At 45.1% G+C, this 26486-nt stretch overlaps 3 protein-coding genes across 5 annotated transcripts in view; 2 read left to right on the plus strand and 1 right to left on the minus strand.

The window, feature by feature from the left end:
* LOC115309111 (zinc finger protein 629) overlaps positions 1–26486 on the plus strand; it is a 29076-nt gene continuing 2590 nt past the window's right edge. The window contains exons 1-11 of one of the 3 annotated variants that reach the window (XM_042294429.1): positions 1–93; positions 7593–7708; positions 10238–10294; positions 11546–11867; positions 11938–12033; positions 12147–12245; positions 12365–12451; positions 12570–12668; positions 12788–12886; positions 13006–13104; positions 20383–24254. In XM_042294429.1, coding sequence (XP_042150363.1) covers positions 11555–11867; positions 11938–12033; positions 12147–12245; positions 12365–12451; positions 12570–12668; positions 12788–12886; positions 13006–13104; positions 20383–20978 — 1488 coding nt within the window. In that variant the 5' untranslated portion in view covers positions 1–93; positions 7593–7708; positions 10238–10294; positions 11546–11554 and the 3' untranslated portion in view covers positions 20979–24254. Of the gene's footprint in view, positions 94–7592; positions 7709–10237; positions 10295–11545; positions 11868–11937; positions 12034–12146; positions 12246–12364; positions 12452–12569; positions 12669–12787; positions 12887–13005; positions 13105–20382; positions 24255–26486 lie in introns of those variants that run through there. The other 2 variants (XM_029967281.3, XM_040503590.1) reach the window with 2 other exon arrangements.
* Positions 653–2942, plus strand: LOC120846064 (protein ALP1-like). Its single transcript, XM_040217695.3, has 3 exons — positions 653–797; positions 858–982; positions 1785–2942. The coding sequence occupies exons 1-3, from the start codon at positions 653–655 to the stop codon at positions 2676–2678; spliced, it is 1164 nt and encodes a 387-aa protein (XP_040073629.1). The 3' UTR covers positions 2679–2942.
* LOC120846065 lies at positions 5323–7082 on the minus strand. Its single transcript, XM_040217696.3, has 4 exons — positions 6980–7082; positions 6846–6878; positions 6332–6385; positions 5323–6008 (listed from the first exon to the last, which is right to left on the minus strand). Exons 1-4 carry the CDS (start codon positions 7041–7043, stop codon positions 5323–5325), a joined length of 837 nt encoding a protein of 278 aa, XP_040073630.1. The 5' UTR covers positions 7044–7082.

Raw genomic sequence — 26486 nt, forward strand, 5'->3', positions numbered from 1 at the left:
AGTCGCGCCTGCAACGACAGTGGCGGTTTGTTGTTTTTCGACTCTTTTGCCAGGCACTGAAATTGGTTCAGCGGGTTCAGCGAGCTTTTCGAGGTGAGCTCGATTTCATTCATGTTCTGAGACTTTTAGACTTCTCCTTATTCAACAAACGGGTTACCTTACTTAGCAAGTTAAAAGGGCGCTATGTCTGTGCCTCCCTTGTTTCTTCTGTCTCGATTTTGTGCGCTGTTTAGATGATCCAGTGTCAGCGGCACCCGGTGTGGTGTTCCGCGTCGTTCCTGCAGCATCGCTACAGATTCGGGCAATGGCTCGCTTTCAATTCAAGATGTGAATAGCCCAACTTAAACAATGTCTGAAGCTCAGCCCGTGCGCTATGCTTTGCCAGCTTCAGCGCATGATTATGATGAACACTGACAGCGTATAACTAGCGTCAGATCAAGTGACCGGTTGTTCTATTGGGCGCGTTCAGTAGCGGCTCCTTCGTCTCCGGACAGAGTAACTCGAGTCAGAGCCCTCAGAGCGCCTACTAGACGGGAAATAAGGGCGCCGCTTGCGCCGCCGCGCGGCCGAGTGTTTGCGCATTTCCGTTTCCGTCAAATTCGCGCGCGAACATCCTGCCCAAGAAAAAAAAAAGAAAAAAAAAGCGCGCGCTATGGCAGCAGACGACAACGCCGCCAACGCGCTTCTCCAAGTTGTTTTGGAGGATGATTTTGAAGAATTCATGGAGGCGCAGAGGCGAACCAAGCGACGAAGAGTCACCGAGGTGCTTGGAGCCCTCAAAGAAGTCATTTGTGAAGGTAAGCATGCATGATGATGGCCGACATAATCGTGACAGTGTCTCTCTACACACTCCGCAGATCCCGCTAGACCGTCGGACTCCGACCGTATCCGGGGGATTGAGGGATTTGTCTCCGATGTTGTCCCTCGCTACACAGATACCCAATTCAAGGAGCATTTCAGGATGCACCGTTCGACGTTCGAGGTAACCCCACAAGCATATGTTCGGAATATAGTACAAAAATACAGCGCGGGAGGTCTGGATTTCTGTCTGGCCACTCAGGGGAAAATTTTAATAATGTTTAAGGCGTGATGGGCTTGTGTTGAAATATTAAAATATCATAGCGATGAAGAGTCACGATATATCACGTAGAAAAAATAACCAAACGAGACAAGGAGTGACACAAGCCCATCTTTGAAGGGTGCTTCGCCGTAGCGCAGCTGCGTACTTGAGGGAAAAACACTCCCTCAGGGCGAGATAGCACACGCGCTCGTCCCTAGTGAGCTAAAAGAAAAATATTTTCTTTGTGGCTATTAAGCGTAAAGCCAAGCAAGCGTTAGCAGTGTTTGAGTGCAAGCTGGGGAATTCATCTTTATAAGTTGAGCCCTGTAACCCTTGTTTCCTTTTACAATAAATATTTATCTTCTCACATGGCGATTTTGCGTTTTGTGTAAATCTACTGGTAATAAAAACAGTGGCTGGAATTTCTAAACAAAAGATAGTTCGTGACAACATTTTTGTCGCGTGACTGTGCTACTAACCCAAACTAAAGAGCCAATTGCGTGTTCTGGGCAATTAGATTATCTGCCCTGCAATTCACACTATTGAGTGCTAGCTTCAATAATGCTAGCACTCTCTCTCCTCATCAGAGTAGAATCAATGAAAATAGGGTATAGGTATATGCCTGCTTTAAAAGTTCTTTCTGCTGCTCCAAAATGGCTCGAGCCAATCACATCATTGTATTTCTTGTTTTCATTGATTAAATGTTCGGTTCCACACATTCCAGGTCTTGCTCCAATTAACTGAACCTAACCTAGCCAAGACCATTGGAGTCCGGGTGCCAACAGCCACCAAGGTCCTCATGACGTTGTGGCTCTTAGGAAATCAGGAATCGTACCGTGGCGTCGCTGACAGGTTTGGTGTACACAAGAGCACCCTCCACTTCGTGGTCTACGAGATTGTGTTGGTATGGGCACGGTGTGCACCCTCTGTAATACAGTGGCCCACGCAGCTTGCCCAGGTGGCCAGCCAGTTCGAACGGAAGTGGAGGCTCCCAGGCGTTGTGGGTGCCGTGGACGGGTGCCATGTTTCTATCAAGGCTCCCAAAGAAGAGCAGTCTGCCTTCTACAACAGGAAGGAGTTCCACTCCGTTGTGCTCCAAGGCTGCTGCGACAGCAGGATGGTGTTTACACACGTGCATGTGGGATCCCCGGGCCGGATGAACGATGCACGCATCCTCACCAATTCTGGGTTAGACGACATTCTTAGCGCCCTTCCCGAGGACCTCCACATCCTCGGCGACTCCGCTTATCCCCTCGGGGTGAACCTGATGCGTCCTTACAAGGACAATGGGCATCTAACGAGGAGACAAAGTAAATTCAACACAACATTAGGTGCCTCGCGGTCAGTGATAGAGCGGGCCTTTGCCCAATTGAAAGGAAAGTTTCGACGTCTGAAACACCTAGACATGGACAACCTTAACATGGTTCCCATGTTTGTGATGGCGGCGTGCGTTCTTCATAATGTCATTCTCACGTCTGCAAAGCCCTTTGTTCTTTGCACGGAGGAACTAGAGGATCCATGCCTGGTGCGCAAACAACCAGACATGACAAGAGCGCCTTCTGCTGCAAAAGCTAAACGCGACGCAATCGCTAGCTTGCTGCACCCTGCATGCACCTGAAGAATGAGGTTGCCATGTTACAGACCACTGTATCTCTTCAGCTCCTCGGTTCTCAACCTTTAGCAAAACTAAATTGATAAAATCGGTCAATAATAAGGCAATTGACTAGAACACATTTTTTGTTGCTCGAGTATACTTTTTGGAGAGTTTTACCAATGTTTCCCCCTCCTGCTTTTTCCTGTCTTTTATGCCCTTATTACAATTTATTAGAGCTACATATTCACATTGTTACTCCACAAGTTCTTTTGCAAAAGTTTTGCGAATTAAAATACCACCAAATGCAGACAAAATAAAAAAATTGGCACAAATGAACTGGTGGCTTGCAACCTGTGCCCATCAATATTATAGTGCCTGAATGTAGGTTGTCCCCAGTTAAAACATATTTTAGCAATATTTGTACATGCAGGCAATATACTTCTCCCCATCCTTAGTAACTATTTCAGAATAATGTATCTTGAGCGTACGCTTGGACTTTCCTTTTGGAACTGAGTCACTCAGAACGTCCAATATAACAATAATACTGTAATGCCTGGAACAAGACAGACACAAGTGATACAGCTTTGCACAAAACAATTCAAGCAATGGTATTTATTAAGTTCAAAAACCTTAAAAGTTGACTAGAACTTGTCACAATATAAAAAAATCACAGGCCCGTGGTCGGATCTCAAGAACAGAGAAACATGAACGCAGTGGCATCTGGGATCAGAAAATCATTCATGTAGGGGGAATGTATAGCCAGGACTCTGGTATAGCTTAGAAATTTCACTTGTCCAGAAGCCAAACTGTACTTAATAACATAAGAATGCACTGATATCCCAAACTAAGGTGCCCGCAATCTGACGGAGGCTGCAACAAGAAAAAAACAACTATAGTTTTGAGCAAAAAACTGCAGTTTTATTCATAAACTTAAACCACAGGGTCATTTTTAGCACTACAAATGAAACACTTGGAGTGACTTTCCTGATAGGCGATATTTGCCTAAAGTAATGCTCATTTATTTTCCAAAAAAACAACTCGCAAAATGACCAGTAAGAACTAAATGAAGTGTACAGACAGCAACCAAAATGTAGCAAAAACTATGAATCTACTTTTTGTTTACTACTGTATTTGTACTTTCCAGCAACTCGAAACACAGACAAGTCTGGCATGCTTCTGCAAAAGAAAACTGTAAAAAGAAACATTAACTGTTACAAACAATATATGCAGCTCTTAAGGTTCAGTACGAAAATGCTTGTTCCAGTTGGCCTGACTAGTAAGGTTAGCATTTTGCTATACTTTCTTTTCATGCCGCAGAACGACACACTAAATGACCATCACTGTGGACAAGTGAAATTTAAAGGTGGACTAAAGAGGTTTTTAACTTTTTCTTTTTGTGGCTCTGGTTTCGTGCATCTGCTCCAAGGATCCTAGAAATCGAGAAATTTATAGCGTCCTTCTGCATTACACGCATTCAAAGCCAAACTGTCAACAAGAATGGCTCGAGGGAAAAAAGGAGGAACTAAGAAGAACTAGTGGAGCATTGTGAAGAGCATTTAGTCTAAGCAAAATGACTTTCGAGGTCACATGAATAAATGGGCACGGCGACTATGAAAAGATCTTGTCTACAGCTGACTCGCAGGCCCAAGGCATGAACCAAGCGTGTTTCACTTGGTTTCACTAATTCATTTTTGCCCCTTCACCCCTCTGCAGCATTTTTGTCAGATTTCTAACGAACATCTCATTTTTTATATTGAAGTGGGGCACGTGTAACAACAGTTTCTAGATTTCTTGAATCCTTGGAGCACAGAGAATAAATTAGAGCTATAAAATGACGTAAGCACCAACCCCTTCGGTGTACCTTTTAAAGGGTGGTGAACCGAAATTTGGATTTCAGAAAACAATGCAGCAGCGGTAGACGGGATGCTACAATCCCTACAACGCCACTCATAAGGCGATATCTCGAATGGACGACCGACAAGGCGCGTTACGTGAAGATATCTCGTTTCCTTCTCTCTTCGCGTCACCCCCTCAAGGCGGCGAGGCAGAGAAGACGCGAGGTTGTTCCCTCTTCTCGGAGAAACAAGACGTCAACATACACGTCAAATGCGCCTCCTTTTTTTTTAATAAAAATATGGTCATCTGTTTGAGATATCGCTGTATGAGTGATGGTTTGGTGTTTGCAGCATCCTGTTGCACGCTTTTGCCGCCGTGTTTTGTAGAATCCAATTTCGGTTCAGCATCGGATGCTGAACCGAAATCTGGATTCCACAAAATACAGCGGCGAGAAGCGTGCAACAGGATGCCACAAACACCAAACCATCACTCATACAGCGATATCTCGAACAGATGACCATATTTTTATAAAAACAAGGAGGCGCATTTGACACGTATGTTGACGTCTTGTTTCTCCGAGAAGAATCGAGAAAAGGAAACGACCTCGAGTCTTCTCTGCCTCGCCGCCTTGAGGCAGCGAAACGAAGAGAGGAGGAAACGAGATATCTTGACGTCACGTGCCTCATCGGCCTTGTTCAATCTCGACTTTTTTTCCAAAAATATGGCTGTCGATTCGAGATATCGCCTTCCGAGTAGTGTTGTAGGGATTGTAGCGTCCCGTCTGCAGCTTCTGCATTGTTTTCCGAACTCTAAATTTCGGTTCAGCATCCCTTTAAGGCTGCTGAGACTGTTTAGATTGACATACAAGGCGATTCAGCAGTCGGAGCTTAGTACGTTGCAGCTTCAGCTGCTGCCTGTACCGCTGCCTGTCTTCTTGTTCCCATGCGTCCATCCTTTCAAGGATTTCTCCCAGGATCGCAGCCGGCCTCTTCCTCCTTGCTTGCGGGAGCTCAGGCTGCCTCGTTGACCTTGGAGTCTGTGCGCTCTGCGGATACACAGTGCCGGCTTGGGAGGGCATGGCAATGGCTAGAGCTGTGGTGGTGGCTGACGGCCCTGTGCTGGCTGGGATGATGACTTGGGACTCGGTGACTGAGGCTGCAGGAACGACCGGCATGCTCGTGCACACCGGGGCAGTGTACTCGGCCGTATCTTGGAAAAGGTTGTCCATATGTTTATAAAATTCCCAATCCTTGCGCCCTCGTCCTGTCTTCCTTTTATCTTGCCGCCTTCTAGTGTAAGTCCGCTTCAAACCTTTGAATTTGTTTTCGCAGTCGTCTGGCGATCTGTGGGCACCAGCTTCATTCATTTCTACACTGATCTTCCTCCACACTGTTCTTTTCTTCAACTTTCGGTTGTTGAAGTCAGCATAGTACTTTTCATAAAGTGAAATCAGCAACAACACCTCGCTGCGGGACCATGCCCCTCCTTCACCAGCCTCATCAGGGCTTCCTTCATGATCTAAAATGTCCAAAACATCAAATGTAATTATTAAGGTTATCAGTTCATGACCTTTTAAACACCAAACCTTATATATACAGCTGTAGGCGATGCCGGGGAGGCCAAGCAATCATCAAAGCCCCATTACATGCAACTATAGACAAAACACGAGGTTAGTTAACACTGGCAGGAAGGACTTCAAGCCTCCTGGAAGCCAGAGAGTGACAGCCGGCATGCTGCTAACAGCCTTTTTAGGCCAGAAAGAAGCTGTCTTTTCACACGAGAGAATATTTTTGGCTTTTAGAAATTCCCTTCAGAACCCAAGCTATATGTGAGATTCATACCGTCGCACTCCCTGCTGCTACATGGCTGCGGGTCCAACTCCTGATGACCACTGACTATAAACAAAAAAAAATTGCGAAGTTGTCAACAAGGGAAAGCAGTTGCATTACAGCACTTTTACGTAACACACTGCAATGCATATTCACACGACAGAATGTGCACGCTAGCGAAGTTTATGAAGATGTGATCAAAACAAGAAGCATGATCAAATGATTGTTTGTTAGTGCAAGGGGAAGTGGCTCGCACTTCGATACAAGGAAGGCCCACAGCAACAATAGCGCTTGAGCGGTGGAAGTATCTAGCTGAGCTCTACCAAAATATCGATAGAAATGCAGCGGCCGTGCGCAAGCGGAATTGGGCTGCAGTATAAAGTGAGTGAAAAATGCCGATCGGCGATGGCTCGCGTTTGTCGCGCAACGCTCACACTCACCGACAACTAATTTTCGCCGACAATTTAAATGAGCGATGTCAATTTCAAATGCAAGAATGCGATCAGCGAAATATGGAGGTACTCACCGATACTAATATAGAGAGGAGTAGTGCAGCGTCCTGTAAGAAAAAAACGACATATACGGAGAGGTTCTTATTTTCAACACGAAATGAAACACAAGGAGGTGAGACGGAACGTTAGCGCATGAGTTGTCCCTTACCGTCGTCGCTTTCAACCAGATAAACGGGGCTTTCGGAAGCAGTGGATGTCATCGATGCAGCCATGGCAGCAGACGCACGGGAGAATTCGAAACCTTTTCTGGATATTCCCGCCGAATTCCCCGGAAATCGTCACCAGTCAGGAAATGACGCCATCTTTAGCTCCTTTGACTCTACGTGCACCGTCTCCGGACTCGGTGCTTCGGAGCTTGACTCCGAAGCCCCGGAGTTACGTGCACCGGAAGTGACTTTTGGCCGTCTAGTGGAAGGAGTCAGTGACTCCTTGACTCCGGGGCCTCTACTGAACGCGCCCATTGAGCTGAGGAGGGAAAGCATTTATTTTTCCTTGATTTTTTTCCGCATCTGCCATTTAGCAGAGAAGAAAACGAATCGGTGTTTTTGCAAGTTATCCACATCAAGGATTAGTTCTCAATTTTCAATCTGGACAAGCGTTGACCGGTGTCCGGTCGAGTTTCGCCACTGCTTGGTGCTCGTTAAGGACTCCGGGCTAGCGGTCGTACTGCACTGGCAGAATTCCTTATTTACGGTGGAGATGACAGACACCCATTGGGGCTCTCTAACCTCTCACTGTCTAAACGTGCATCATGATTACAGTTATGGATGCCTTGTGGAAAACGGCTTGCCTTCAGTGAGACGGTGTTTGGCGGGTGTCTTTGGAGCCTGACCCCATCCTACAGTTCATATGGAGCCAAATCAGTCTTCAGACCCCGGTAAGTTCGATTCCACCTCTTTAATAAACATAGAAAAAGTTTCAGTGGCCTGACTACGGCCGGTCGTAGTCTAGAGCAGCTCTTGTACAGCTGTCCTGGGACTCCTAGGGGTTCATGATAATTCTGAGATCTTCCGCCAGGGAGGCATCCTCAGTTGAGTCCAAATAGAGTTCCTGTATAGGCTCCCTACAAGAGTCACAGATGTGCGTCTGTTTTCCACGCGCTGCCGTGCCGCTATTCGCCGCGATCAATCATGTGAGGAGCAAGAAATCCGGTGCCGTGCAGATAAGTCACTTTGCCGACATCGCACGCACACGCCCTTACGTATGTTCCCCTGCTTTTGCCTCTTTCTCCTCCTTTCCCGTTTTCCATTCGTGGCGGCGTGCGCGGCGCCGCTATTCGCCGTATTCAATCACATGACCGGGCGCAATCGACTAAGTACGGCTCCTACACGTGTGAGAAATGGTTTTTCATCATAATTCAATATTTCAAGATGGCTGTACGCGCAACTCTGGCTCTCGTAGGGAGCCTAAACAAGAAGTCCAGATCCCAGAAAAAGGTGTGCCCGGTGATAAGGGTTGGGTGGGCACTTAACGAAGACGAAAGCAGCAAACTAGGAATTTTAAGAGAGGTTCATGGCAGTGGTGGGTGGATGTTGGGCAAATAAAGCGTTAAGTTCCCATATGGGGAGGGTGGTATTCCGGCGCCTTGACGGGGGCCGAAAATCCATTCTGGTTTGGGTATTCATTGCATGGTTTTAAGAGGCAACATATTGTCAAAGTTTTGTTTTGTAATTCACTCGCGGTTTTGTGGTGTTCTGTGTGCCCGGTTGCTATGAAGATGCCATAATGTTGTTCGGTTGACTGCACGGCTTTGATTCGAGAGATCCCCGTGACATAAAAGACGCCGCAGCCCATGGCCGTTGAGCATAGCCGGGTCTCTATGCAGAGGGGAAAGGTGCCATAGTGTTGTGCGCTTGACTGCAAGGCTTTGATACGAGAGATCTCCGTGACATAAAAGACGCTGCAGCCCATGGCTGTTGAGCATAGCCCGGGTCTCTATGCGGAGCGAAAGTTTGTCTGCTTCTTCCACAGCGGTTGTGATGATGTCAGAACACCAAGCTCTTATTGGCTATTAAAAAAAAAAAATAGTCGCTAGACCTCAAGGCATCTAAATTAGAACTACCATTAGAACTCGCCCTTGTTCAGACTTCTCCGCAGTTCCTGCGCATGAAGCAGACGATTTGCTCTCCGCTCGATTTCACACAAGTGCTTGGAATCCTTGCTTTATTTTTATATCAAGGTTGCACAGACCTGACTTTCCAGTGAGTGAAGACACTTGCATATAGATATTGACTGAAAGAATAATTTATCTTTGCCACTTTCAAATGTTCAGTCAATGGAAAATATAAATAAATTCACATTTTAGTTTTGGGCATATGCTGCCATAGGTTCCATTACATGAAGAGATGCTGACTCTGTTTTTGGACGTTTAATAATACAAGAATAACAATATTTTATTTTTGTTAAAGTAGAATGTTTTCACTTACATTAAATTTTTGGCGCTTGCACATACATTAAATCTTGGGCACTTGCACGTTTGTGACCGGGCAGTTTATGTGATGGTCTTGAAGAAACACCAACCAAGAAATCCACACCCAGAAAGCAAAGAGTTAATCTTGGGAATGTGCCAGGAGAGAACTGAGGATTGGGGTCTTTTAGTGTAAAACTGAACCTGGGAATTGGCAAGCCTGCACTTTGCCCGAGATAATCCGTGAGTTTCAAAAGCTTGCGGAAGCCTTGTTTCATTATGCGAAAACGCATCGGCGTTGTGCCCAAAAGATGTTCATAAAACTATGTCATCAAGCACGCACCGCCCAAGGTCAAAGCTGGCGTGCCTCAGGGATAAAATACAATGAAAAGCACAGCAATGCCGATGCTTCGTCACGGAAGCCGTCGTGATGTCGGAGGGGTTCGCCTTGCGTGCACAGTGGGGGAGCATGACGTCACCACCGAAGTGCCGTGTGAAAAAGGGAGACATGGCTCGCTGCTTGTAGGAATGGGCTGCATGTAGGAATGCTTTCGCATTCCTACACATTACCAAACCTAAGTGTTTCATCCTCATTTTTCTTCTTTTAGGGTGTGCAAATACAGTAAAACTTCACTTGAACAAACTTAAATTGACTTCGAGAAAAAGTTTGCTCAAGTGAATCTGCAAAGTTATCTACAAATGTAAAAATCAGGTGCCTGGATAATATTTTAACAGATTTGTTTGCAATTCCAGAATGTTTTAGTGCTTAGAACTTTGTACAGCATGTAGTTATCGCATGCTGCACTTGAGCATTCTCAGTTGCACTTAGTACTATGTTAAGCACTTTGCACAAAACATAGGTATCTCCTGCTGAACTTGAGTACTCAGTATGGCAGTGGTTGTAAACTGAGCGATTCTGTCGAGGCTTGCATGCACCTTGTCTTGCACAGTGATCTGCTGGATCACAAAGGCCTTCAGTTTTTTCATTTTCTTTTGCAGGGATTTTTGGTGTGTCCTCTTCTGTGATTGGATCTTCTTCATCGTCCTGCTGAGGTTGTACGTACGCTAGCCACAATTTTGTTCCATTCGTCAACACGGCACATGTCTCAACTCGAGAGTCAGATGCAGCATAGTCCTTTGGAGATACATCCATTTTTTGAACGAACCCTATTGACTATGTGCTGCGGTTATCCTTGCTGCTGCTCTAGGGAGCCTTGAGCGGAGGCGGCTTCCATATCATGAATTTACGCTTAGTGGTGAACATACACCTGGTTAGGGAAGATTAGAACTATAATAAAACTGGAACTATAAACAATTCACGAAACTAGGGGCAGAGCTGACCTCGAGACGATTTGATCCAGGGGGACACACATTGTTTAAAACTTGGCCAACGAGATGCTCCCACCGAAATGATGATACAATTTACGCGTCCATTTGCCTGTTTGTGAGAATGGCGAGCTCGAGCCCGTACGTTGGGCAAATGCGTGAATATACGCCTTGACAAACTGCGAGAACACCAAACCGTGCTTTTGTTCCCGAAAAATATAAAAAAATAAATAAAATAAACAGTGTGGAAAGCTCTAGCCCCGCCGGAATGTAGCCGCACCGGCAGAAGCAAAATTTGTTTTCCAACATGCCATCTTCAAATCAAAAAGTTATAAGCAATTTTCGGAGGTTTTTTATTGGAAAATGGGGCCCGTTTGCGGTAGCGTCACTTATTTATTTGTAAGCTCCTTTACCACCACTTTCTCGTTGAAAATATTTGGTAATTGTTTATCAATATTGAATTCAAAGACGCTAGGTTCTGAAACCTTGGTGTCATACTCTATCAGCTAGGGCTACGTTTTGGTAGCGTTAGGGCTCCCCACAATGCCTGGTTTGTTTTTGCCTTGCAACAAACGGGGTTCGGATTTCTCGCAGGAACACCTGTACTCCAGGGAATGAGTTTTGAATTTTCTAAGAAACGGAAGATACATGCTTGAGCCCGTCAATCTTTGGTCAGCGTGTTCTCACCGCTCGAGCCTTTGTACCAAGGAATCATTTTATTATTTTACAGCTCAAAAGTAGCAGATGTCTTTCTCTTACTCTCCCACACATGAGTGAGGCGAACGCTGGAAAGGACGTAGTGGAGATGAGGAAACCACCAATTTTGCACGAGCAGAGGTGTTTTCTCCCTCTCCACTATACTGCTATTTTTGAGTTGCTAAGTGGTATAGTTAGCGATAGCCTTCAAATAATATAATTTGCATTTACCTTGTGTTGACTTTTGTACGAAGCTAACATGGTTTCATACACTTCATGCCCTAGGGCTAAACCATGGTGCAACGGTGCTGCGTTCCTTTTTGCAAGAGGAAATCCAAAAGGGGCAGCATAGCATTTCATGAGTTTCCTGCCGACTTGAAACTCTGTCAAAAGTGGATTAAGGCAATCCATCATGAAGGCTTTACACTTCACATCGATTCGCAGAGAGTCTGTTCTGATCACTTCAAGCAGACAGACTACATTGAAGGCAAGAAAAGAAGATTTCTAATCAAAGGATCAGTCCCTAGTATTTTCCCAAAATGTTCCGGGAACTTGCCACCAAACCAGGCTTCGACCTCTGTTCATCAAACGATTCAAGAGCAAAATGGTAAGAGGAATGCTTGAGCCATCTAGGTTTTTTTTATTCCTTTACACGGCAACTTGTCTCCAATCTCTAGACTCTTCAAGTTCACTTCAACGTTGTCCACTACCGACCATCAACACAGGAGAGAACCAATGTGAAAACCTGCATAGCGCATCTCATCAGCCTTTATGTAAGCTCCCCAGCATGCTTCACGACACTATTGAGTGTAGCAGACATGTCTGTTAGTGCTCTAGCTTTCATTTTTAGTACTGCTCAAGCTTTCATGCATCACATTGTTTATAGGGTCATCTCTCCTGGGCGATTGTGGCCTGCCCGCCAAAGCTTGGGGTTGTCAAGCCTCCACCAAACAGACATTGCCGTCTTTGCCTGCTCAGCTTTTAGGTAGGATGCCGACCATGCTTCGCTGCCCTGTTCAGTGCTACTGACATAACTGTGTCTGCAAGTACAGGGTTCACATTTTTGGTAACGCTCAAGCTTTCATGTTTTGGATTTCTTGATAGGGCCATCAACCTTGAACGAGCATGGCCTGCCTACCGAAGCTGATTCTCAAGATCAGACACTGCTATCTTCGGTTGATCAGTCCTTAGGTAGGCTGGCCACAATGCTTCACTGCACTGTTTGATGCTACTCAGATGGCTGCATCTAAGATACCAAGTTTCACTTTTTTGGTATTGGTCAAGCTTTCATGTTTCACATTGCTCTTAGGGTTGTCCCCCTTGGGAGAGCATGGCCTGCCTGCCAAGGCATGGGACTCTCAAGCTTCCACCAAACAGACAGTGCCATCTTCGACTGCTCAGCCTTTGGGTAGGCCGCCCAGCTTGCTTTGATGCTCTGTTCAGTGCTACTGACATGGCAGTGTCTGCGATTACAAAGTTCTCAATTTTGGTAATGCTCAAGCTTTCATGTTTCGCATTGCCTGATAGGGTCGTCTCTCTTGGGTGAACATGACCTGCCTGCCAAAGCATGGGGTTCTCAAGCCTCCACCAAACAGACAGTGCCGTCTTCGACTGCCGAGCCTTTGGGTAAGCCGCCCACTATTCTTCACTGCTCTGTTCAGTGCTACTGACATGGCTGTGTCTGTGATTACTGGGTTCACATTTTTGGTATTGCTCAAGGTTTCATGTTTCACGTTGCTCTTTAGGATTGTCCCCCTTGGACGAGAGTGGCCTGCCTGCCAAAGCCTGCTCTTCTCAAGCTGCCACCAAGCAGACACTGCCTTCTTTAGCTGCAGAGCCTTTAGGTAAGATGCTCGCTATGGCTTGTATGGTTTACACAGAGGTGTGCAGTTTACGAATCACGTATAGTAATGTTACAAACAACACTAATAATCGAACCCACATATTGTAAACATACAATAATTAAAAATGCCTCATCACATTTTTGCTAGAAATTTCTTAAAATGCTAATGCAATCTTACCCAACCTACCAAGTTCATCATTCATAAAAGGTCGAGTTGACTTTACATCACAAGAACAGAAATGAGATGTTTACAATTTTCTGTGACGTCGAATGAGAGTGCAGCTCTTGGGGAGGGTACGGAGGATTGGAGACGCCTCTCTTCCTTTCCCACTAAATTTAGTGGGGAAATTTTTCGCTAAATTTAGCGGGAAGGTTTTACCCAAGTAAAATCATGTGCGACGTCAGACATGTTGTCACATTTAACTTCACGAGGGTAAATTTAGTGGAAGTAATTTTTCGCCAAATTTAGCGGAAAAATTTTCCAGCGGGAATATTGCCAGTGTTAGGTACTTGGGACATCACATGGGGGGGGGGGGGGGCCACGTGACGTCATACGTCACGTGTTTCCTATAATGACGTCACGAGGGTAACGTCGTGACATATCACCACCATAACCGTCACATGTGACGTCATGTGTGACGTCATTATGGGAAAGGTCCCATAATGCAATACGCGTTTACCGCCGCCGACGCTCAAGTTGGAAACAGGCGCCTAAGAGCTGCGCTCTAAAATATGTCGTGCTGCTCTGAAAAAAGAAAAGGACAGGTGCGCTAAGAAAGTGAAGACCCTGACAAAAAATCGGAAAAATCTGAGTGTAAAAGTGACAGCTCAAATCCCAGGTCCAAGAATTGAAGCAGGCGGGCCTCCAAGATTTCCTAGTCATCAAGGAAGCTGCAGCTGAGAATGATAGATTGGCAGTCATTATTCTGGACCAGCTTGCAAACTTTGCTAAACAGAGGCCATCCTGGAAGGAAGCAACTATACGGTAATGTATTGTGGCCCAAAACATGTCGCCATGCGCCTATAAATACTTGTGCACTTCCAGGACCCTGAAACTACCATGTAGAAAGACCTTCAAAACTACATTGGGATATCTGGGGCACAAGTTGGGTTTCCAGATCTAGTGGCAAAACGACTCAAGATCGAAAAGGAAAACCTACCCGCACTGCGATTGAGAATGTGTTCTCTTGTCATTTATGAGATGAAAATTCAATAGCAGTCCTACTACAACCGACGTGACAATTTCATTGGTCAAGTTGACTATGGCGAAGCATATCCTGAAGAACAGACTGGTGGAAGTAAATCAAACAAAGAACCGCTGGCAAGCTCTTTGCTTTGCTTCGTGCTTAACGAGCCTTCTGTAGCTTACAAGATTCCTGTCGCATATATCTTTCTCAAGAATTTGTCTGCAGAAGATCAGCTGAAGACCGTACTTTACACCATTAGAAAAGTGGAAAGCCTGGGTTTCAAACTGACCCGACTAGCTACAGATAACCACAAGGTAAATGTGCTGACAATGGAGTACCTCTGTGGAGGTCAGCACCTGTGCTATAGCACCCAGTGGAGCCAACTAGGCTACTGTCCCTAAGCTTCGATTGTTATTACATTCTCAAAAATGTTCGCTCACAGTTTTTGGACAGATCTGGGGCCATCTGAGGAGATGTTTTCTTCCTATATAAAAAAGATGTGCGAAATACAAAAAGGATCATCTTTCAAGCCTGCCTGAAACCTTACTGAAAGCACCTATATCCAAATAACTTAAAGAAAATGAATGTGGGCATGGCTGTGCAAATCTTTGCACCTGTTGCAGCTGCCCTGGAGTTCCTTGACAAAGAGGCTGGGTTCTCGTGTGACCTGAGTTTTGGGCTTGTACACCGAACAGCAACTTTCATGAAGCATATTTATGCATGCTTCCTAATGACAGTGATGTGATTGCTGCGCCAATTGCGCCAAACTGCGCCAAGGGGCTAACCCTGCTACATCCTGCTACATTTTGCCAAAATATGGGTGATCTGCGCCAAGCCTGCGCCAAAGGACCAATTTTGGTCGTCTTTCGAAACGAACTAAACTGAGTACCGTAATTGAGCATGTGTGAGCTAGGTAGCGCAAGCGGCTGCCCAACAAAAAGTACCCTCTATCAATCGTCCATCCGGGCTGCATAGTTTTTCCTGCCACCTCTCGTTTCACGCTCTCGTCGTTAATGTGTCTCGTCAATCGCGCCTTAAAAAAAAAAATTAACGATTGACGCAGGCGTGTGTTGACGCTTCAGTGCCTCAGTCATTGTACAAAGCGCTCCAAGTACATTTTTGATCTTGACTCGCGATGTCTTGTTTTGACCTGACTCACTCAAGTTCTTTGTTTCTGTGTGTTTAGCTTGTACCTCGCCTGCTGGCCTGGCAAGCACTTGCCGCTGGACTGTTTTTTGTAGTATGCTGGACAATTACACTTTGCATACAATTTCGGAAACCAGTTGGCGACGGAGCGGAGTGGCATAGTGTCTGTTTCGATCGAACAGCCATCTCCGCTCGCGCGACGAGGCACGTGCAAATGCAAGCCTGCCGAAGTTGCCCTCATCTGCATGCGAACATGACTGCACGACAGAAGCACTAGCCGAGACGCTTGCAACCCATTGTTTTACGTTTGCTTACTTTTGACGAAAATCTGGCACGTCGGGAACCAGTAAAATGGTGGCAAGCGGTTTTTCGGAATTGCTCGGCAACGCCCACAGCACTGTTCACTTGTGGGATGTCTCAATGTCTCTTTGGAGACATTGAAAGTGGGAATTCATTACTAGCAACAGGCAAATTGAGGCTTGCAGCAGCGTTGTAGAAACTTTCGGAAGGCAAAAAGAAAAGCACCCACTAGTCTTAATGCACCTTTGTCTTGTGTACAATTTCGCATTGCACTGCAGTAGTTACGTGTATCATCAGTTGGAGACAGCTTCCATTTATTATATCATATAACTATGGTAGTCAACCTAATGCTGTGATATTTACTAATAAGCTGGTCATTTTCAAATAAATTTTAATGTGCTGTTTGTTTCTTTTTTATCTATAACGGTACATATATATGTATAATTTAACGAAAGCATTGCAAAATGTGTCATGTCATTGGCATTTCAGTTACATGTTGAAAGACTCCGAGGTGGTCTAACTTGACCATAATTTGTTTATTGCGGCGAGCGAAGTGTCCTTCGTTCGTCCAGCACTTAAAACGAAAATATGTTTATTTTTCTGAGAATATCTGCTCCAAAAGCCACTTTTGCTGCTCCGAAACACTGTTTTGGCTGCCCCAAAAGCCACTTTTGCTGCTCCAAAACACTGTTCTGGCTGCTCCAAAGGCCAGTTTTGCTGCTCCAAAACACCCTTTTGGCTGCTCCAAAAGGTGCTCCAAAACGGCTTAGGCCAATCACATCACTGTAATGAGCAACACAAGCAACTGCAAGCAACACATCCATCAGCTGTCTGAAATGGTTAACAGACGTGTTTCTTCCTTACATGGCGTCACTCTAGAATACATCAACAAAAAAAACAGACTCGCAGCAAAAACCTTTGAAGCCCTGAACCTCACAACACTCTCCATGGTAGAATGTGTGAAGTGCTTCCTTCACAGTAGTGGATACACGTTTGTTCTAACCAGAAAATTCTCGAGCGACGCAGTTGAATCCTTGTTTGAATTCATTCGAAAACTTGCGGGAGCGATGACCTACTTAATTGACGTAAAACCAACAATCTGTGGACTGGAGAAGATCCTTAAAACAGGGATAATAGGGAGTTTCAAAGGCAGGAGTTGAATAAGTTGTGCAAGGTACCTAGCCAGGTAACTCTTTTTCTCGCTTCTAAAAATCGGCAACCAGTGGTTCCTTCAGACCCCGCTGCTACAGCCGTTGTTGTGGGTTACCTTGGGCGTACCAAATGGGAAGGAATGGAGTGCTCTGCCTGCCTTGCACGAATCAGAAAGCAGTGGCCGACTGACACGTCGGACTGGCTGATTGTACACCAGGACATAGGTGGCCTCATTTACCCCTCCCCCTTTTCTTGAAAGCTGTACAAAATGTATCTTTTTTTATTCGGCTCCTGTTCAAGAATTGAAGCATTCTCTCGAAGCTCTGGTAGATGCAGCAGCACCAACACTGGCATTGACAGAGCCATTTAGATGCGCCTGTGAGGAATCACATGGTCTGCTAATGGAGACAGTTGTCACAAAGAAGTTTTTTAAACCACTGCTGACAAATGTGGCAGTGGGAGTCACTGATGTTGTGAACCTGTTTAAGTACAGGGCTTGCAAGCCCCTAAAACATAAGCTGTTAAAGGTATAATATATGCAGAGCTCTGGAATGTAGAGCTTGTCTTGTACAGACTGTAAATTAAAAAGAAAACTATTACAGTGAGTAAGTAATAGCACTAAGAAGCTTGTGTACATTTTCGTTTTTAACAGCAGGGGCATGAAACTAGAAAAAACAATGTGCACCACTAGAAGCCCATTGCCAATGGGACACCATGGCCTGTGGCAGAAGTGAAACAATGTCACAGTGCATTAGGAATAGGGTTCTGTGTTTTCGGCGTTTAATTTTTGTGAAATTCGGCAAATGATTTTTGTATGTTATTAACCAAAAATATATAACACTAATTATGAGCAAACCGAGATATTTGCTAACCTTCACATTATTTTAACTGTATGAGTCACAAAAATACACTTTCTTAGCCCCGCTTCAGACGGGGCAACTTTCTCAGGCCCGCTTCAGACGGGGCAACTTTTCGAGCAATTTTGAGGTTGCTGCCAGGTTGTTCCCTAGCTTTCCCTAGATTAACATGAATTGCTGAGATCGGGTCCGGCTCGAAACGGACGAGCAACTCGAACAACTCAGAGACGCTTGAAGCGGCAGCAGCCAATCAGGGACGCAATATTTTCACGTGACACCCCCGTGGTGGTGATGGTGACAACTAAAGACTGTGTTCTGGTTCGAAATTAAGCGTTTTTTTGGGGAGATGAACCATTTCAGAAAGATGAGTTAGTATTCTCAATGCCATTTAAATGTATAAGAACATGTTTATAGCGCATAACTCTGTGTCTAAATAGTGCAAGAAAAATAAAACAATGATGATGTTAGCAAATTGCAGCAGTCGGTTGCTGCGTGTGAACACGGGCGGCCCGTGTTGCTGGTGTTGCGACGTCTGGTTGCTGGGAGAAATTACCCCGTCTCAAGCGGGTCTTATAGGGTTTGACTTATGCTTACAGCACATTGATTTTTTTTTTTATTTTATAATACCTTCAAGACCCCATTACAGGGCATTACACAGTAATACAAACTCGTGAGCAGCGACACAAGGAATGGGAAACTAAACATTTCAATATATAAACATAGTAGTACAAACCCATGAGCAGCGATAACAAAAATACAAATAAATACTAAAAAAGAGAAAAAAGAAAATGGACACAATATTAACATGCTAAGACTCAGCATTGTTTGCACAGGGATCTAATAGTTCACCTAGTAGCTTTTTAAATACGTCATATTGTTAGTTGTAACTATGTTATCAGGTAAAGCATTCCATTCTATTATTGTCAAAGGGAGAAAAGAATTGGCATAGGAAGTGGTGGAGGGAACTATGGGCTCTATTTTACGGCTGTTGTCTAGTCTTGGGAAAAACAAAATGGGACGTGGGAGTAAAATTTTTCTAAGCGTAGGGCTAAGGTGGTAAATCTGGTAAAACTGAGTCAATCGAGATATCTCTCACCTTAAAGCGAGCTCAAAAAGATTCACTCGCTCTTGCAAACCAGAAACATTAGTGTAAAAAGGATAATCAGAAAAAAATAAATCTCAGACCTCTGTTTTGTACACTTCCTAGTTCTCGTTTAAGGTAGTTTTGCCACAGGGACCATACGGATGCGGCATACTCTAGCTTTGGGCGGACTAAATTTAGGGACGCCATCTGTGTCACTTTAGGGGGGGGGGTGGGGCGAGTCTTAAGTTCCTTCGTAGAAAACCCAGTCTGGTAATTGCCTCAGCGATTAGCGATGAAGTCACTGCCATAAAAAGACATAAGAAACCCTTTTAGTTTGCCCCTGAAACCGCACATGCAAGATGCAAATGAGACTTGAAGGCACGTCTTATGACAAACTGCACAGCTCATTGATTCTTTCCTATTCAGCGTGACACAGAAAGTAAAAGACATAGCCACTTTAAATGAACAGTACAGAGTTATAAGATATGAAAAGATAGCTTCATATGTACAACCATCAGCAAAATGAATGCAAATGGCCTCAACGTTTTTGAAGGGACCTACAATTTTTTTTGACAAGTTCTCCAGGCAAGGGCTAGAACCCAAAGCTTTGATCCCAAGTTGAGTAATATTTGAAAAGCTTAGAGTTGATATATCTTTGGGGAGCTGTAAAACGAGCAAGAAACCAAGCAGGTGCTCACCTTCATAAGCATAGAAACGGGCTTAGTTGGTAGTTACTGATATTGATTTAAAAAGCGCACGAAAGAGGAGATCAAAATAGAGAACACGTTTGATCGACAAGTGTTCGTCAGTCGTACATGTTTTCTATTTTGTCCTTGTCGTTTGCACGCTTTTTAAATCAAGATGTTAACCTCCACATTGCTCAAAGGTGTACCTGACAATACCCAATGCCTTTTTGGCATTCCAGCACCGAAGTGATATCACATATCCCCCTTTCTAGAAATCAGGGAACACATTTGGACTGTATTCAGGTGTATCAGCCCCCAAGTGTTCTGCAAGCTCACAGTACAGGATCTAACAATCACTCCAAAGCTTTGCACAACTGATGAGACAGTTCCAAAAGAATGCTGCCTTTCCTAGCCCCTTTGCGATGGTGGCATGATCTGTACTTGTAGTTATGTTTTACTATCATCCAGAGTAGATGAAAGCTGCTTCCGAAGCAATACAAGATATCTCTGGCCTCAGCAGTAGACTGCCAGTCAATCTTTACACAGTAGGGTGACCTGGGCTTATTTGCTTGACCACACACGTCTTGGCATTGAGGCTCTACCAACCAGATGTCTGTACCCTTGCCTAGTAGGGATGGGTCCCAGATATCGTCCCAATCACCTTGCTTCTGTTTTCACCAACTTTCTCTCAAATAACTTCGGCTACTTCTAGTCAGAAGTAAGGGAACCGAGACTGTCGGCGGCCATAGGGAGCCACAGTACGAAGCCCTCTTTGTACTGTTGCTCTCGCGACAGTCTTTTCCAAACTAAGTGGCTATTTTGGTTTGGCTTTTCTTGTGTGTCAATATATATGGTGTTCTCTTGTAGGTGATGGAGCCACATTGTTGGGGGAGACCAGCTGCCCACTGAAAGTTACCGAGAACATCTGGTTCGGGTGCTGTTCCTGCACCTATGTCACCAGTGATCAGCGTGTAATTGTGAGCCACCTGGCTGCCCATGGTGATGAACAAGCCAAGTGCCAGCATCCTTCCATGTCTGGCTCAGATTCCCAAGTGCTCAGCAACACTCAAAAGCACAAGAGTGAAAAGCCATTTAAGTGCAAGCATTGCCCCCTTGCATTTGCTTATAATTCCCTTCTGACCTGTCATAATCGAACACACACCGGTGAAAAGCCATTTAAGTGCAAGCAGTGCCCCCAAGCCTTTGCTCAAAATTCCTATCTGACAAATCATAATCGAATGCACACTGGTGAAAAGCCATTTAAGTGCAAGCAGTGCCCCCAAGCCTTTGCTCAGAATTCCTATCTAAGAAATCATATTCGAATGCACACTGGTGAAAAGCCATTTAGGTGCAAGCTGTGTTCCAAAGCCTTTTCTTATAATAGAAGTCTGATTCATCATTATCAGACACATTGTTTAAAAACCTTAGAAGTGCAAACAATGCCCCAAGAGCTTTTCTCATAATAGGAGTTTATCTGCCAGAACTAGATGCTAACGTGTGGAATGCCTTGCAGTTGCCCGCAAGTTGAGCCTGTCCCATGTGTAATTATTTAACTCGTGCGGAGCTTTATGCCATTTCAATTGAAGTATACATGAAAGCGAGTGGCAATGTAGGTCCCAAAGGCCCTAAGGGCATTTGTGTAATGCCTGCAGCCAATAGGCTTCTTGAATGCCATTATTACCTGAGAAACTTAAATCAGAATTCTAGCGTGGTTGGTCATATAGACTATGCACACAGTGCCAGACTATTTGGCCTTGCTGTTGAGCTTCTCGTCCAAACGCCACCGTTTGTCATGCCGCTAATTTATTGGGGAGTACTAAATGATTGTTTTCCAGCTGTGATCTTGAGCCTGGGTCAATGAATAGGAGGCATTGTTTAACGGGACCATGGAATTACCTTTTTACTTGTGCCAAATAACTTTACATTAAATCTACAATGTTCTCTAAACGCCGAACAGGCATTTTCTTTCATTTCGGTTCATTAACTTCTACTAAAAAAATATTGAAATTTCGAGTTTTTCTTCCTCTCCAACTCGCCACCAAAACAAGCCGCGCCATAATTTTGCAGTCGTGACATGCTATGGCACTGGGCAGCAGGAAAATGGGAGCGTTAACGGTGAGCTGGCAGTGTGCCGGTAGGTTTTACCACACAATTTTACTGCGCTAATGGCGCCGTCACCGACATATTTTCTTAATAGGCGCCTCTCATCACCGCGATAGCCATGGATACATTGCAGCTGAGCAAAATTCAGTTAGTTATGTTGCACTACAGCGACAGCATGGGACTGGTCCCATACCAGGGCTGTGCAGAGGTACCTCAAAAAGTATTTGGGAATACAAATACTGACATGCATGCATTTTAAGGCTCAAAATACAGATACTGAGATACATTTTTCTTTTATGCAATGGGATATCCCTGAGATACTTCTGCAGAAACGGCGAACGGGATACAAATATAGACACAGAAATCCATTTGTTCCCGAACGGTGCTACATTGTGAGGGTGTAGTTCGTGGCAAATGCAAATGGTAATGTATGCTTGTGCCCCTCTTTTTGCATCATTTTACAGACTTCCCCTTGCCTCTAACTCTTTATTTATCAATATTGCCGCTAAAAGAAAAAAAAAAGTTGTCTTTGGTGAACCACATAATTACTGAATAGTAAAGACTGCGTGCCTTGCTTGACAAAAGACGTCTGCACAAAATGAACCCTGTTTTGCTATGAGGGCGCATCTCAAACTGTCGTCTTGTACTGTTGATTCCGGTTTTAACGAAGTCAACTGAAATCGAAAATCACTTCGCTATATCTGTTATTTCGTTATACAGTCGCCGACCGATTATTCGGACTTCGCTGGGACCGAAAAAACGTCCGAATAATAGAGCAGTCCGAAAAATCAGCAGATTGAAAAACTTGCCTTTATTACTTCCAAGTGGGCTTAAAAAAGCCGTAAATAGTGCCTTGGTTCAGGTTACGCCTGCGTGCCTTGTTTTAGGTTACGCCTCCGTTTCCGTTCAGCAACTTTCTGTTAGCTTGAGAATCGCTGCCTTCTTTTCTAGCGTTATGGTCGAGTACTTTCTGCGCTTCTTAACTACAGATCGCAGTGGCAGAACAACATATGGGGCCATGACGTCCAAGCCAGCGTTTTCCGAACAAGATCAGAGGCGCAAATCCACGAGCGCAAACTGGCGACTGGTGACGCGAAGGAACGAAAAACAAAGCAAAATGATAATAATGATGATGGTGATGACGTGCAGCTAAATGGGGGAAAAAAAAAAGGGCTAGCATAGCGTCACCTAGCGGTAGGACTCGGGAGTGCTCAAGTAGCGCTGCCAAATCAAGCCAATTCATTTGCAGCCAACATAGAATTCAAAATGGCCGCTTCTCGGTGGTGTTTTGCGCTGATCGCTCGGGACGATTTTGTCCGAATAATAGAACTTTCGGACTTCAAGCTGTCCGCAACATTGGTCATGAACATACACTATTTCTATGGGGTAAGTCACGGTTCCGCCTTTAGGTCCGAAATATCGAACAAGTCCGAATTATCGGAGTCCGAAAAAACGGTCGGCGACTGTAACCAACTTCGGCTATTGAAGTGCAAAAAGAAATGGGAAATCATGATCGCTTTGATATAGCCGTTATGTCTTTATAACCGACTTCATTATAACCGGTCTCGAAAGTATGCTTTGGAGTCACCCATAATGTGTGGAGATTAGACACCAGAGCCATACCTTTTCTTCACTCAACTCCTTTGCAGCGTTTGCTCTACGAAACTGGAGAAAGCGGAAGGCTTTATGAGAGGAGCTTATTCTGTAATTCTTGCAAGTAACCTTTTTTAAACCAACTTTTTTTTAATGTTGGTGACTGTGATGGATCATGTTACAGGGCGGGTTCTTATTATAACTTCTGAAGCACCTTAAATTTATCGTCAAAAACGGCAACAAATGTAACGAGATGCCTAAATCTGGCAAAGTATCGCGATATATTGTAAACGTATCTCGATACAAAGATGCATATACTCGATAGTACAGCCGAAGCTCGTTATTTCGACTCCCGTTATTTCAATCATCGCGTTAATTCGATCCTTCCGTTTAGCACCGTCAGAAATGTACAGGCTTCAATAGGCAGAAAACCCCGGTATTTCGATCTGATAAATATCCCCAACCCGATAATTCGTCCCGGGAGCCAGCATCTTCGTAACCGGGAAATATTTTTTTAAGCTAACACTGTAAGTTTAAAGGTTAAAACGGCGCCTCAGAACACAACACGCGTCCCTACCCATATTGGCAAACAGCCGTTGCAGCGAGCCCGCGCCTGATTGCGACACCTCCACAGACGCGCGATGCCCGTCGGCGCCCCCAACGCCTCGAGCCGGGGCGCGCTCCGCGAAAGAGCGCCCGCGCAGACAGGCGCCCTTTCGCTGGCGCCTCGCGCCGAAGAAAGGGCCGATTTGATTAGTCGAGATAAGACCCAGTCGGAGCGCACCGGCCCGATCACGTGGGGAGGCGCGCGGAAGGAGACGGGAGCAACGAGAGGGAAATGAGTGAGCGATGAAGTGAGAAAGAACGTCGGGAGGATGGAGAAGGAGACTGGAGAAAAATGAGCGAGCGATGAAGAGGGTCCGTGCTGTCACGCGGTTTCTGGTTTCTGTTCTTTGGAGTGCACGGTGTTTAACGCTCATACCGGAAAATTTCGGTATGAGCGTTCGTCAGGATAGGCTCGCAGGGCAGAGTGGAGGAACAAATAAAAGCAAAAAATGCAGTACACCATCTTAGGCGATTACGACTTTAAAAAATGAGTTTACTGATAGTACAAAAATCACCGCACTGATGTAATCTCAGCAGAAATATAGCAACATAGAAATATGATTTTGTGATTACATAGACGTTGCGATCGTTCAAGGAATGAAAATGTGTCGAAATTCGAATCCTTCATGCACGCCTTTAAATTCAGTACGGACCAGTAATATCTTGAACTTGAGCACAAGCATGGAATGCGCAAAATAAGAAATCCGGGCGACGTTCGAGGAGACAAATGCTAAGAAAGCACTACTGTAGTCGAAGTAAAAGACGACGACACAAGCATTTCTGCTGTCTTGAGGGTGCCGCCACAACATCGCCGCTTGAGTGGATGGATCTTCCCTCCTCGGACGCGCTAAGTTATCATTGCGACATGCGACGAAAATTTAGTCAAAAATAGCGCTGTACACGGAACGATGAGCTTCCACCACGTCAACGATCGCCACCGACGACATGTTTTTCAGCAGAGAGCAGGGATTGCGAAAGAGCGCAGGCGCAGTCTTATCTTTCTCTTGCTTAGTTTACCACACGATAGATGGCGCATAGCTCCGAGCATTATAAAATTCAGCAAATTCGATCGCATCGCTAATTATTCATCAAAATGTGGATAAGGGATCTTTCAAGATTGGCTTCACAAATTGAACCGCCAGTTGGTGTCCAAGGGGCGCAAGGTCGTGTTAGTAGTGGACAACTGCAGTGCGCACACAAAAATGCCGGAGCTGTCTATGATCCGCCTGATTTTCCTTCCACCCGCAACCACCTCACTCTTGCAACCAATGGATCAAGGAATAATCAAACGCCTGAAAGGCTTGTACCGCAAGCATCTCATGGCAAGAATATTGCTTTGTCTGGACCAGGGTAAGCGCTATGAAGTCACTCTGTTGGCAGCGATTCATATGCTTGTTAAAGCTTGGACGGACATGCCAAGCCAGGTCATCGCAAACTGCTTTCGTCACTGTGGTTTCTCGTGTTATGGAAATACCGCGAGTTCGACGACTGCATCGGCTACTACGTCTGCATCGGCTACTACATCGGCAACTGCATCGGCTACAACATTGGCAACCACAATTGAAGATGAAAACTTTGACGAAGAGTGCAGTGCTCTAATGTCCGCTCTACCCGAAAACGTTAGTTTTGATGATTACCGTATTTACTCGCACAATGAACGCACTCGCGTAATGAACGCACCCCCCAAGTCGGCTCTCAAAATTTCGACTTTTTTTTTTATTCGCGTAATAAACGCACCCCCAACCCGGACGTCAAAATTTTGACCCCCCCCCTCCCCCCCACGCGCGCGAAATGAACGCACTTTTCCATCCTGGTGCAGCGAGGTCGCGAATGCATGGGCAGCGTGGACAAACAAAAGGCCTTGCAAAAGGCGTTAAAGAAATTCGCAAAGATCCAACGGAAGCAAGAAAAAAAAATGGAGAGGAGCTTTTTTTTTTTGCACAGCGCTGTCTGGACTTGGTGTTCGCGCGCCGCCCCGCGCAAGGAGAAGAGCTCTAAGCGAACGAAACAGCTTGCGAAAGGCGGCAAAAAGAAAAAAAAAAGAAACCACGGAATTAAGAGAAAACAAAAAGGAGCTTTTTTTTCTTCATTTTTTTTTTTTTTTTTTTTGCACAGCGCAGTTTGGTTAACGGGGGGGGGGGGGGGGGGGGGAATCGCGCGCCGCGCGCAAGGAGGTTAGAAAGAGGAGCGGAGAAGCCCTCTAAGCAAACGAAACAGCTTGCGAAAGGCGGCAAAAAGAAAACCCAGGAACTGAGCAAAAAAAAAAAAGAGCTTTTTTTCTCTTTTTTTTTTTTTTTTGCACAGCGAAGTTTGGTTACGGGGTCGTGCGTCGCGCGCCGTGCGCAAGGGGATAAAGATAAGCGGAGAGCCCTCGTCTAAGCAAACAAAACAGCTTGCGAAAGGCGGCAAAAAAAAAAAAAAAAACGCCTAAGGAATTAAAAAGAAAGTTTTTTTTTTTTTTATTTGCACAGCTTAGTTTGGCTACGGGGTCGGGCGCCGCGCGCAAAAAAGATAAGAAGTTACTTAAATTTTTCGGGATAAAAAGGTCCGTTCATTATGCGAGTAAATACGGACAAATACGGACGCAAAATTTTACTTCGCGTAATGAACGCCCCCCCCTAACTTTGCATCGATTTTTCGGAAAAAAAAGTGCGTTCATTCTGCGAGTA

The sequence above is a fragment of the Ixodes scapularis genome, unplaced genomic scaffold (assembly GCF_016920785.2).
Source record: "Ixodes scapularis isolate PalLabHiFi unplaced genomic scaffold, ASM1692078v2 PGA_scaffold6__148_contigs__length_123643588, whole genome shotgun sequence".
Lineage (NCBI taxonomy): Eukaryota > Metazoa > Arthropoda > Arachnida > Ixodida > Ixodidae > Ixodes > Ixodes scapularis.

What these genes read in the sequence shown, in the direction of transcription:
- LOC120846065 (XM_040217696.3), bottom strand. Translation starts at nt 7,043, where the DNA reads ATGGCTGCATCGATGACATCCACTGCTTCCGAAAGCCCCGTTTATCTG. An exon ending in TCCTCTCTATATTAGTATCG is followed by an intron (nt 6,386 to 6,845) that starts GTGAGTACCTCC and finishes TTTTGTTTATAG; the next exon opens with TCAGTGGTCATCAGGAGTTG. An exon ending in TAGCAGCAGGGAGTGCGACG is followed by an intron (nt 6,009 to 6,331) that starts GTATGAATCTCA and finishes TGGACATTTTAG; the next exon opens with ATCATGAAGGAAGCCCTGAT.
- LOC120846064 (XM_040217695.3), top strand. Translation starts at nt 653, where the DNA reads ATGGCAGCAGACGACAACGCCGCCAACGCGCTTCTCCAAGTTGTTTTG. An exon ending in CAAAGAAGTCATTTGTGAAG is followed by an intron (nt 798 to 857) that starts GTAAGCATGCAT and finishes CACACTCCGCAG; the next exon opens with ATCCCGCTAGACCGTCGGAC. An exon ending in TGCACCGTTCGACGTTCGAG is followed by an intron (nt 983 to 1,784) that starts GTAACCCCACAA and finishes CACACATTCCAG; the next exon opens with GTCTTGCTCCAATTAACTGA.